Raw genomic sequence first — 12,678 nt, 5'->3', positions numbered from 1 at the left:
CAAAAATTTGGCTGTATCTACTTTACATCCAGGGTCACAGGTAAAATGTGGAATTTGGGACTGAACTAAATTGGGGGGGGGGCTGCCAAGAGAGCACTCTCTGTGCTTGCCGCCACACGCACCTGCTCTCTGGTTCGGGATAACTCACTGCTGTCCCGCTGCACAGACTGTGCTTGCGAAGGAACAGCACGACTATCCTCGTCTCCCTCAGAATAACTGGAAGAGGTGTCATCAGATGGGACTCTGCAGACTGAAAAATCACTCCCAGATTCTGCTCCATTTTCCTCTCCCTCAGATGCTGCCTCAGTATCGGATGTCTCAGTCTCTGATCCTGCCTCAGAGCTGTCCGCCATAACCCGAGTGACAGCTTCAGGAGCCGTCATCCAACGAGATGCCATCTCTGCTACTGGCTAAACTGTCCCTCTAAAACACTAGCAACACAAAAGCATGATGGACGGAGTACTGAACAATGCAAACACTCACCCCCAGTCACGGACCTGGGTTTAATCCATCGTTCTTTTGCTCACCATGCCACCCTAGTTTGGACCCAGCCATATGCAAATCAGTCTTGACCCTGTTCCTCATGGGAACAGTCCAGCCTGAACTGCCAAGCCAGGTCCTCACTGGACCGGAAACAAGCATCCTGGGACCGGTTTCAGGGTTTCACCCTTCATCAGCGAGGCTAGCTTAAATCCAGTGGCACAGTGAGCAAGGGACCCACGTCTGGGCATACCCTTCCCTACTTACTACCTACTTATGATTCAACCCCACGCTTTTTCAACCACCACCGCCTGTCTCTTTATCTGTCTCTTGCAGATTCTTTTTCATCCCAGCATTCTCCTTTTTCACTGTTTTTAATTAATTTTAGTTAAATATATGTAATGAAATATGTATAAAATGGAAATCAAAACCGGCTGTAAGCTTCCACTTCACGCAAGTGCTGTAGAAAAATTGTTGGATTAAGCTTCTTGCATTTTTAGGTTGATGTGGTCACTGTGTAAGAGGAAGATGTGTAGGCATGTGCTTCTTCTGTTCCCTTCATGATACCTCCTTCTGCCCGTACTGGAATGTTAGTTCTATATGGAAGTTGAGGATCTCAATCTGTATATATGTGAACATGGATATAAAATGGATGAGGAATCTGAGTATGGAGCTACCTGGCTTCTGGTGGGGCTTCTAGATGTACACACATCATCATGTATACTGTACGTCTTGGTAAAGGAGCTGTCGGCATGAGCATAGGTACCCAGCATCATTGCACAAATATTTCATTCTAAATACCCAACTGCGCTTAGGGACTTGAGACAAGTGGAAGAGAGGCGTCTCCTTTCACTTGTTAAAGGATCAGCCCAAGCTCTCTATGCAATGAAGAATATACAAGTAGATGTATACAATCATTCCATTGTTGTTCACTCACTATGTATATCTTTTTCTTTGCAGAGGAGCCGTGCCAGGGGGACAAGTCAATATTCTGCCAGATGGAAGTCCTTGTCCGCTACTGCTCTATACCTGGCTACAACAAGCTCTGCTGTGAGTCCTGTGGTAAAAAAACCTACACAACCAGCCTGCCGCCAAACTCTGAGCAAGCAGCTTTGAAGAGCAGAGTTCCAAATGGGGCCATCATATCAACTCCCTTTGTACAGACGCCGTCTCTCCCAACGGTTCTGAGTAAGTTGGTGACTGTGGCGACTAGAGCTTCCACGCCCATGAATAGCCTCCAGGCTGCCCAAGATGCTCCAAATGGATCTGGAAGAGCAGAAGCAAACAGGACCTCAATGACAGAGTCTGAGGACAGAAATATCTCCACTGTGGGTTCAGAGAGACAACTTAGCCAGTTTGCAGCAATGGCTGCCAGGCATAACCCAGAGGAACACTGGGACAGTCCTGTTTTTCTTTGGGGCAAAACTTCAGCTAAAAACCACAAAAAGGTCAGCTTGACATTATCCCAGGACGCAACACAAAGAAGAAAGGAAGGAAATGACACTCAAGGGGGTGTGCGCAGTTCTCCTGTGGTGACATGAGTCCACAGTTCCCATTGAAACTCTCGGGTGTATCAAGGCATCCACATGAAAGACAAAATCTTAAACAGTAGTAACAAACACAGATTTTTTTATGCTTTGACTCTAGCACTTCTTCAATTTGCAAAAAACAAAGGAAGATCACTCTGGTGATCACTCGGCTAAAAGAAATGATAGCCAGTGTTCTTTGAGACAACGAAGCACAGTTCAGTTACCTCATAGTGCAAACTGAGTGCACTTGATATTTTCCTAAATGTTCCATACGCAGGTGGTTGAACAAAGTTCTTCTAACAAGTGGTGCTATACTTAAATTATAAACACATGCTGTTAAGCTCAACGTTAATCAAGTGGTGCTGTTTTTGCATTAAAAAGGACTGTTCAGAACTTGTAATCCATCTTGGATGAAGGAAGTGCAGCTGAATTACGTTTTTTTTTCTTACCCTTTTCATCCCAGTACAGTCATGTTTGGTTCGCAACAGGTACCTCTGTCCACCATAATTCCTATTCAGATTAAGATAGACTTTTGAAGTAAGGTGCAAACCAGTTGGATGGAAAGAGATAGAGCAAAGGATGACAGTGAATCAACAATGAGGCAAGCACACTCCTATATTATCGAACTGCTTTTTTGTGGCCTGACATACCCAAGGAATTAGAAGTGCCTGTTTCAACCAGAGTGAAGGAGGGAGAAGCTCATCTCAAAACACCTTGAGGAATAGTGAATACATAATGTTTTAGATGTTTGATTGAGACATTTTTAACTTCCCTGCCCAACATAAAACAGTCAGTTTTTCTCAATCAGGACAGCTTTGGGCCCATTGTTAGTCATGGAATTAGACATGCCATTTTTAGTTGTGGCCAATATTTTCACATTGTCATGTTGAACTCATTTCTTCTTGTTAAATCATAACGTATTTGTACTATCCTATGACATACTGATGGAATGTTCTGTATGAACAGGGATGAGAATTGCACAGCTACATCTGGATCTCTTACTGAAAAACCAGCAAATGGAAAGTGTTGACAATGAATTATGTTGTCCTGCTTGACTGTTTGGGATCATACAAGGTGACGTCTTCTGCAGTGAGGCAGCATGTTCTGGGTGTGCAGAATGTGAATTGCTGGGGATATCAAGCACTATTTTAAGCAGAAAATTAAGACCAAAATGTGGCTAGGAAGGAGAATTCGTTACTAAAACTACATTTTCGAAAAGCCAAGGGTCTAGGGAAATATTCCATGGGAATGTGATTCTATTACAATGGCCTAGGTCTTGATAGCCAGGATGCAGCTATTCCGGAAGTCTGTATTTTTTCACGAAAAGTGAGTTTGGCAGGTGTTACGCTGTAACATATTGGTGTATTAATGAAGGCATATTCCCCAAGAATAAACTGCTGAAAAGAGAGACATCTTGTGACAGATTGGGAACAGAGTCTCAGTCCCCATTCTAGGGTTAGAATCGATTTTATAACCGGCGAAACAGAAAAACACTTATTATGGTAAATCTGTATTACCAGATTGTGTGCTATTGTAAATGAAAGTCAGTTCGGAAGTTTTGATGTCAGTTTAGGAACAAGCTCAACAAGTGGCATGATGTTATAGAGGGCAGAAAGAAATCATTTAAATCTCCTTATTTTCACTTGAGAGTTTTGTTATATTGTTGCTATCGGTGTAACTGGTAATGTAGCATCTACTTTTTAAAATGTATGTTGTGCCTTTGAAAGTGATCTCTTCTTGTGATTGTAGTGGTCACTGAAAGCCATTAACGCACAGTTTAGCATTGCCTGCCTATAGAAGATGTAACTATTAAGCCATGACTGCATCAATGTAGTGCCTTTCATGGAGTAGGTAACCACGACAGTGCCCTTCACGAGGAGGATGCGAGTCCATATAGGGCCCTGTCCACTTCTCCCATCGGCCGCTGATCTGATGTGTACGCATCATATCAGCATGCCGTGCATCGCGTGAAGCTCATGGTCAGTTTACATTCCAGCGATGCACAGCTTCTCAAAACCACACAAACATACACCATAACCAGTTGGACTCAAGAAAATGTAATGCTGCTCAAAGGTACTCCAGGCTGTGGAAAGTTAAGAAGTAAGCGGCTTACAGCAAATAGATAGCCAAAATGACTCCTACACATTATACAGTGGATCTAAAACAAGATCAATACGAGGAATCAGCTACGGTCTCTCCATTATCAGGGTTTCTAAAAGGCCACTACACCTGTTCACCACACCAAATAATTGATTATACAAAGTAAAATGCATCGGCAGAAAAAGCACACTGCTGTGCTGTACAAAAATACAATACATTTCCTCCCCAAAATCATTAAAATAGACCACCATTTCCCTTTGCCTTTAAAAGCCATATCAGAATCGTAGAACAGCCAGAAAATGAGTTGACATTTTCATAGAGGAACACTCAAAAGTAAAACTACTTCCATGCCTATATCATCCACTTGTGCTTTGAGTCACCCTTACGTTGTACAGCAGGCAAATGTATTTTCAGTAACTAGGAACTTATTAGGTGACTATGCGACGTATAAACGCTTAAGAAGGAGGTTAATTAAGGATTTAGTTCAATGATTGGTTTCTGGTAGATGTCCCCGTAGTGCTTATCATGCACACTTCTAAAAAAGAGGCGGGACAAACTGAATAGCGGTTAGCCACTGTGATTTTAAGTCCTATGTTTAAATGTTTAGTTGATCTGCAAGAACTGCCATAAGAGGCTTTTGTCAGTTTTTACATGAAACTCTCTTATTTCAGTCACAAGATCTTGCCATCAAATTAAAGACTGCAAAAATAGAGATCCAAAGAAACATTTCAGGCAGAAATATTTTCCTATCTGTTGTCAATCAACTAATGAAATTGTAAGTGCCAAGCAGCAGGGTGGAAACATGGTGCTCGAACCACCATAAATGTGATTTTCTATTGCAATATATTATATTTCACGTTGACATGTATAACGTTAAGGAGCTTTACAGTGAATGTTAATTTATAGAAGCCAGACACAGTTTTAGACAGTAAGAATAAACAGCTTCCACTCTACCACCAACCGGTTTTGATCAGTCCATTAGTTCAAATGAACTTAAGACCAAGTTACCATTTTGTACCTTATGGGGAAGATAGCCATATACATTAATGAACGTTAGTTCAGAGGATTCAGCTCCAACCATCATCTCTGAATATTTGTGCTCATGATCTTCCCTGCCTCAGGAAACTTTCACAAAAAATAGACTGATAGTGCGTTCCTTTGTAAGAGGACACCTCGACCTGCTCGTGTTGTCTACATGAAATAGAGAGAGGCAAATTGTACTGAGGTGTACACTGTAGACTGTCGGAAAGCGGAAAACCAGTCGCTGATGAAGTTTCCATATTAGAATTAAGGCCCTGAATTATACTTTTTGACGCAAACCTGCTCTAGCACGGGTTTGCGTCAAAAAGTTTACCAGCTACCGCCATTCGTACATGCCAGCCGGGCGTCATATTTAAGGAATGACACTAGCTGGCGCTAAGGCCCGGTTAGCGTCAAAATAAATGACGCTAACCGGGCGGTGGAGGCGTAGGGAAGAATGGAGATTGTGCATCAAAGAATGGTGCTAGTCAGGTTAACGTAAAAAATATTGACTCTAACCTGACTAGCGTCATTTTCTGATGCACAACCCCCATGGACATGAACATGACATGACATGACATGACAGGAGTCATGCCCCCCTGCCCAATAGCCATGCCCAGGGGACTTCTGTCCCCTAGGCATGGCCATTGGGCACGGTGCCATGTTAGGCCCCACTATGGCACTTAAAAAAAAAATAGAAATACTTAACTGGACCTACCTTGGTGGGTTCCCCCATCCTTGGGTGTCCTCCAGGGGTGGGTGGGGGTGCCAGGGGGTGTCCCTGGGTGCAGGGAAGGGCACCAGTGGACGGCTTCCATGGTCTCCGACCACGGAAGTGAGCCCACAGGTCCCCTAACGCCTGCCCTGACCCAGGTGTTAAATAATGGCACTAAACAGGCTTAGCGTCATTATTTAAGGCCCTCCTCCTCCCATGCGTCATTTTTGCATGGGAGCATAAATAAGGCACAAATGCCTTAAAGTCATTTTTTTACTAGGGACGCCTAGCTTGCATCTCATTGAAACAAGATAGGGTCCGACGGTTAAAAAAATGAGGCAAACTCCATAACTTTGATGCTGGACGGGTCTAGCACCAAAGTATAAATATGGAGTAAAGTTTGCGCCGGATTTGCGTACAAAAAAAATGACACAAATCCAGTGCAATCAGAGTATAAATATGCCCCTAAGTGTCCAAGTCACTTGTGTATAATGACATAATAGTCGGGGTATGCCATAAAGCATGTGTAACTCTTTCCATAAACTTACCAAGACAGGAAGTGATGGCAAAGCATTTGGAGTATTTACCCATCTATTTTCAGTTCTTCAGATCTGCAGTTGGTCACATTAAAATGTGATTCCGGAGGGAATGTTCTGTTCTTTGGTAATGTCCTGGCATATCTGGTTGGGATAGTGACCCCCTTCTTGGTCTTGCAGTGTCAACTTACATTTTGTCCCTAGTACTTCTGGTACTATGGAAGCTACCTAAGTACCCCATTTTACAGGGCTGACTTTAGCTAATTCAATTAGTTAACTAGGTTGTGGTCAATGGAAATCAAAAATGTTGCTTCTTGTAACCTCAGTTAATAAATGCTTGATTGTTTGTGTTGAAATATGTCATACGTTTTGAGACCAGGCTAACAATGTTCAGCATTTTAAACATTCCGGCATTGTTGTGGACCATGAATATGTAATTTGTAAATTTGGAAGACTGAAAAATACTTTAGTTCATCTCTTATTCCATCAAAACTACTGTGAATTCAAATGAGGCAATTGAAGGGGCGTGTTTTCTAAAAAACTAGAGCCTTTTAATTTTAGTTCAAGCAGTCTAAACTGTTGTTTTATCATGTATCTCTAAATACATATATAATTTGTGGAGACAAGTAGATACACCTAAAAAATAATGTAAGCAATATTCAGATGGGCGTAAGTAGCCACATGAAAAAATGCTTGCTGGTTCTGCACTTCTTCACCAAGATCATAATGTTAACAGAAGGGACCTTACACACCTTTTGACCATCTGATCAGGTCACAGAAAGTAACTGCACATGGCCTTTATCTGATGCCATAGTAAAATTTGGCTTAGTATGCCATTTTAATATGCTGAAATCGAATGAATAATATTAATATTAGTATAAAACTCTGGAAAACCAGGAAAACCGGAATCACAACACCATTATATGTAATGCAAAGGTGCATTACAGTGTCAAAAGGAAGAATTAAGAACAATAATCAATCAACTGTATATCAAACGTACTGGAGTATTATAGCCGCATTCCCCATATTTTCTTATGTTTTAGCCACTGGATTCATAAACATATTGTTCTGCTCCTGCACACCAATTTATCCTCTGGACCCATTCTCCCATAGGGGGTGGTCTGGTACAGCACCACTGTCCCGATACATCACTTCTAGCCAATTTGTTTTAATTAGGGGGCATGACTATGTTGTGTAGAAGAAGGTTCCTGGTGCAGTGCACCTAAGGCAGTTGGGGGCTAGTCCCTGTTTCATTCTACTGAGCCACAATGGGCTATGTAATAGACTCTGTGCAAGTACCTTTATTGTATAAGGAGAAACACGGTGGAGGTTGCCAGGGTTCTGGGGGCCATCTTTCCTCTGTTGTGTCAACCTCATCTAGGAGACCAGTGTATTGTGCCCACCTGTCCCTCAGCGCCACCATGGGGTCAGGGATGGTGTTCACTAGTGATCGGTATAGTTTTGAGATAGTTTTACTCCCAGTTGGGGATAAAGTGGATGAGATTCACTTTTTTGATCCATTTCTCACGCAGAGAACATACTTCCAAAACGTGTACAGCAGTTGCAACTGAAAAATAGATAGTTGACCCAACAAATGCCTCTAGTAGAGCTTTCTGTGTTTCCTTTCTGGCACACAAAGTTCTCAATGAAGAAGAAACTGACATATGTGCATTGCCTGTACATTACAAGCAAAGCTGGGATATGTCTCCAGGATGAGCTTCTTCCATGGAGAATGAGAAAGGCTTATCACAATAAAACCTTCTAGTGGCATAATGTATTATTGTGCAGAAGAGGCATCCAATGAAGGGATACGCCCAATTAAAATGGTGTTGTTTATTGGTCACCTAAACAGTATTAAAATCATGATAATCAAATAAAACTAACAGCAGGCTTCATCTATATAGTTGTGAAATCATGCCATCCCCATTGGTAATAAAATGGTGTTCACAAAAAAAACAGAACATATTGTCTCTTTTCTGATAAGATCTTAGTTTCAGAAACATTCAGTCCACACCAGAAATAGACATACACCATCACTATGCAATTGTGTGCTTTGTTGCATTTGGTATACCACACCCATTAGCCAAATCTACACCTACACCACAGCCATTGCCAAAACCTACACCTATGTACATGGGTTAACCTTTCCTCTGATTGTTTTAATAACAGTGTATCATCAAAAACGTACTGCCTTCTCCAGCACACATTACAGGTGTGTCACAATAGATATTCCTACATTAGGTGACTGTACCTCATTTTAATATTCAGAGGTAAGAAAGCACCCCAGATCTGACGGCAACCACAGATTCAATGAGACTACCTCATGAGCCAAAGTTCTTGCTAATTGTGATACAACACTAAACTGGAACAAATGGCTGCTTATCTAAGGCAGGATTTTAGTATTTTTCAGGGGCAGGTTGTGCTGTGTATTATCTACCATTTATTTCAAATGGTGCTACCAAGTGTGTCTTAGTATCCTCAGTTTTAGGAGCTTCTTAGGATTCTGTCTTCTAGGTGCTGTATGAGGATCGCACTGACCGATAATATTTGAGCCTTATCCCTTATCCCTTATCAACACAGGAAAGATCACATGATTGACTGAACATCTCAGCATATATGAATTACTTTTATTTTTTTCTACAGCCTACTTGTAAGTAATATTTTCTATAATACTACATCCAGTTGGAGTCGTGTAGAACATTTTTGAAGCAGCCCAAATAAAATTACATACTTTAACTCATACTTTCCAGATTTTCAATAGTTTTAGGCTTGCCAGTCTCTCAGTTCTATCCACATAGACTTTCCTTCCCACTTGGGATATGGGCTGGAGGGATGATTGCCCTTCATTGGACTGACACCACCGTCATTCATTCCTGCTGTTTACCGGTGTCCAATGTTATGGGATTTGTATAGTTTTGTACATACAAGATTCAGAGTTTTAAATTTTTAATATTTATTAATTTTGATGTTTTGGAAATTTCACCTGTGTATAAATGTACTTTCCTTTTGTGTTTTGGATGAAAAAAATCCTAGCAAATAAAAATATATCATGTGAGTTATGAGTCTCGTGTTGCTGCCACTGTGGTTGTTAAAATCAGGTGGTATGTAATCGAACTTTGGGTGTGTTTCTATCCAACATGCACATTATGAGACATTGCAGTCCAGGCTGAAATTAGATTGAAGATACCAAAATGTGAGTCACAGAAACATTTCTTTACACCACTTATGTGGTAAGAGAGATTTTCATTCTGTGGGTGTATGTGTTTTGAAATCAACCTTGCCACAGGTACGTAGTTTGTGGTGTGTCAGATCTTGCAGTGCATATGTATAGTGTGAAATGTGGCAGGTTAAGTTACTGGTAGTGTTACAATTGTGTGACCACACACACAAGGACCATGCATTGGGGAAGAATTTCCTTTCAAAGCCCTTACCTGCACAACAAGCAAATGAGTCCCTTTTCTGAAGAATAAGTCAAACCTAAAATTTATCATCACACCGTCCTCAAATTCCTTATACCTGTATTAGATTTTATGACTATTCAGTTACAGCCAGCAATGATCACCATGGGATTGTTCACCACTTCCTGCTCATCGGGCACATTTTGATGCAATCTTACTTGGTCCGCCCCTCCTGCCTATTCAACAAATTAAACTTACTTAACACATATGTCTGTATTTTCCTGGAGATTCAACAAGGTCATTTCACTACTAAGTGCATGTATGTGTTCCAAGAGACAAGCTTCTCACTATTAAAATGCATTTTATCTGAAGGTGTGTGTGAGCTCTATCTCACTTTACCATTTCTCCTTCTTCACGTTAGTTGGCAGAGTCCCTGAGGGCTTATTTGATGTATTTCCCATTTTTGCTGGGGCTTGTGCCAATCTACAGCTGATTTAAAAAAAGTTACAAAAACACTATGGAACGTCTCAGAAAAGAGTAGCCACTGGTGTTCTAGCCAGATGGATTTCTGAAATGTGGCAATTGACTCTGGGGCCCTCACCACTTCCAGACCAATATGTCAGAGTCCTAGGAATTTGGATTCTAATGGCAGATCTCACACCGGATCAATGCCAGTTTTTTTATCTAAATCTCTTAAAGCTTATTCTCCCATTTCTGCTTTTCTTACGTAAAGTCCATGCTGTCCTAGTCCCTCTGACACCACAACTATATGTTACAAATTTCATACATGTGGATGAGCTAAAACCTACATTATTCCTAGAATGAAACTACCAGGACAGTCATATCCCTGTAAGCCAGACATAAAACGTATATCTCCCTGGAACTAAATTATCTGTATTTGCTCCCTCTCAACAAGAGAATTATTTTGAAGACTTTTAGTATGATTCACTGAGCATTCTGCAAAATGGTCCCCCTTTCCTGCTCAATTAATGTCATTAGCACTGGCCACCTTGCTTATTGTGATCCACATCACACCTAGGGTTGTCGCAGCTCACATTTCAATGTCTTTGTTACAGTGCCTTATGCTTCCAATGATTTTTAATACATTAGAAAATCTGTATGCATTTTGTGATGGAATGAGACAAAGTGGTGCTTCATGGGTCCTCTCTTCTTGGCTCTGCAGGGATTAGAATCAAAACATCAACTTGCAGTTACTGAAGTTAATGATCTGGTATTTATCAGAATTCACATATCACTGCCATGCAAAACACCTCTGCTCAATACTTTTAAACTTGGACACAATGGCATGGCAATATTCCTTACCGGTGGGAGGGGGGTTGAGCTTTGGAGTGGTGGAGTGTTTGCTGAGCATGCATTATATAAATATAACACCATGCACAACTGACCCACAATAATTACTGCTCTGTTATTCTTAGCTGCTTTTCTACATCCATGAGCAGGCCCTAACGAGAGAAAGAGATAGCGGGTAAGAGAGAGAGAAAGACAAAGAGAGAACAAATCTCATCTGCTCCTGTGCTGTACATTGTACAAAAGCCACTTCTCTAGGCAACCGCAGTGTGTTAAGCAAACCCATGACATATTTGCCTTTCTTAATGCAGAAGCCAGCGGAAGTTAAGAAATCCCTCTGGGATCACAACTGCTCAGCACCTCGCCAAAACTGCACTGACTATCATTGTAAGTGGTAACACTCAGGCTGTTGGAAAGGAAACATGTATTAGTAAGAGCAAACAGCAAAAGCCTCCTTCAGCGCTCCTCGCCCATCTCTCATGCATGAACCATCCACAATCTCTTCTAAAGGGATGTCTCGAATGCCAGATCTTGGCTTGATACACCATTCAGTGACTTCTAGACAGTCATGATCAACCCAATCATCATCTGCACCATTCACTGGAAGTGACAAAAAAGTAGGAGGATTCAGTACATTGCAGTGCTTTCAAGATACATTCTCCATGACTAAAATCACTTGCTCATAGTGAGTCTGCTGTTTGTCATGTGGTGTGTTCAAGTGTGGGTCAACAAGGGTGCAACTGAATGTGGAACTATTACAATAAGTGAGTTTCCAATAACAATGTCTTAGCACTGTTGGACACTGACACCCACTGCAGGACCCCCCCCACCACGCCATTAGACGTCCTGACAGTGCCAGGAAATACTGGATCAAGTGTAGCAAAGAAAAAAGCTTCTGTCCTTTTTGCTTCACCATGAGTCTGTGTCAAAACAGACAAAGTGCACCTGTCACACTTGTGGCAAAATACCACAAAATCCTTCTCAAAACCTGGGTTTACTTATCCATAACAGCAGGAGAAGGCACATTCATCCTTGCAGCTCTCTGTGGTTCACCTTTTGGACAATCTATGGCCAATATCCATTCTGATCACACAACTTTACAAACCACATTGTCAAAGAAATTATTCAAGACATCCCAAAGCATTTTTAAGTCTTCACACTTTTGTCCAATGCAGGACTCCATAGATTCAACACCCACAGAGTACACATGCTGCCAAGACTGTGGTCCCCCGCCAAATTTATATGCGGGCAGATCATAGATTTAATCATGGCAGAGACTGTGGAGTAAGGCCTGTCAAAGGCAGCCCTCTAATTCCACCCACCTGATTTAGATGGGCTGAATTAGAGGTCAGTTTTCATTGCCCATCACCGCCTGGAAAATTCTGGCAGGAAGGGCAGTGAAAACTGCTAAATGCTCCCCTCACCAGAGGAGAGGACCCCCATGGTGAAGCAAGCATTTTTCTATTTTAGTTTCAAAACGAAACTAGTTTGGTGCACAGCTCCATCATGTTGGTGCAGCCCTGTACCAAACTATAATTAGCATTGAATAGAACCTCAGTGACAGCAATTCCTGCCAATGTTTTGGAAATAAC

At 41.6% G+C, this 12,678-nt stretch overlaps 1 protein-coding gene across 1 annotated transcript in view; it reads left to right on the top strand.

The window, feature by feature from the left end:
* The window catches only part of ADAMTS14 (ADAM metallopeptidase with thrombospondin type 1 motif 14), a 654,816-nt gene extending 645,253 nt beyond the window's left edge, over nucleotides 1–9,563 (top strand). The window contains exon 22 of the mRNA XM_069240367.1: nucleotides 1,441–9,563. Coding sequence (XP_069096468.1) covers nucleotides 1,441–2,021 — 581 coding nt within the window. The 3' untranslated portion in view covers nucleotides 2,022–9,563. The remainder of the gene's footprint in view (nucleotides 1–1,440) is intronic.
* Nucleotides 9,564–12,678: the final 3,115 nt, after the last annotated feature.

The sequence above is a fragment of the Pleurodeles waltl genome, chromosome 6, assembly GCF_031143425.1.
Source record: "Pleurodeles waltl isolate 20211129_DDA chromosome 6, aPleWal1.hap1.20221129, whole genome shotgun sequence".
Taxonomy (NCBI): Eukaryota; Metazoa; Chordata; class Amphibia; order Caudata; family Salamandridae; genus Pleurodeles; species Pleurodeles waltl.
The sequence above is the reverse complement of the archived record's forward strand: the minus strand, read 5'-3'. Positions and strand labels throughout refer to the sequence as shown.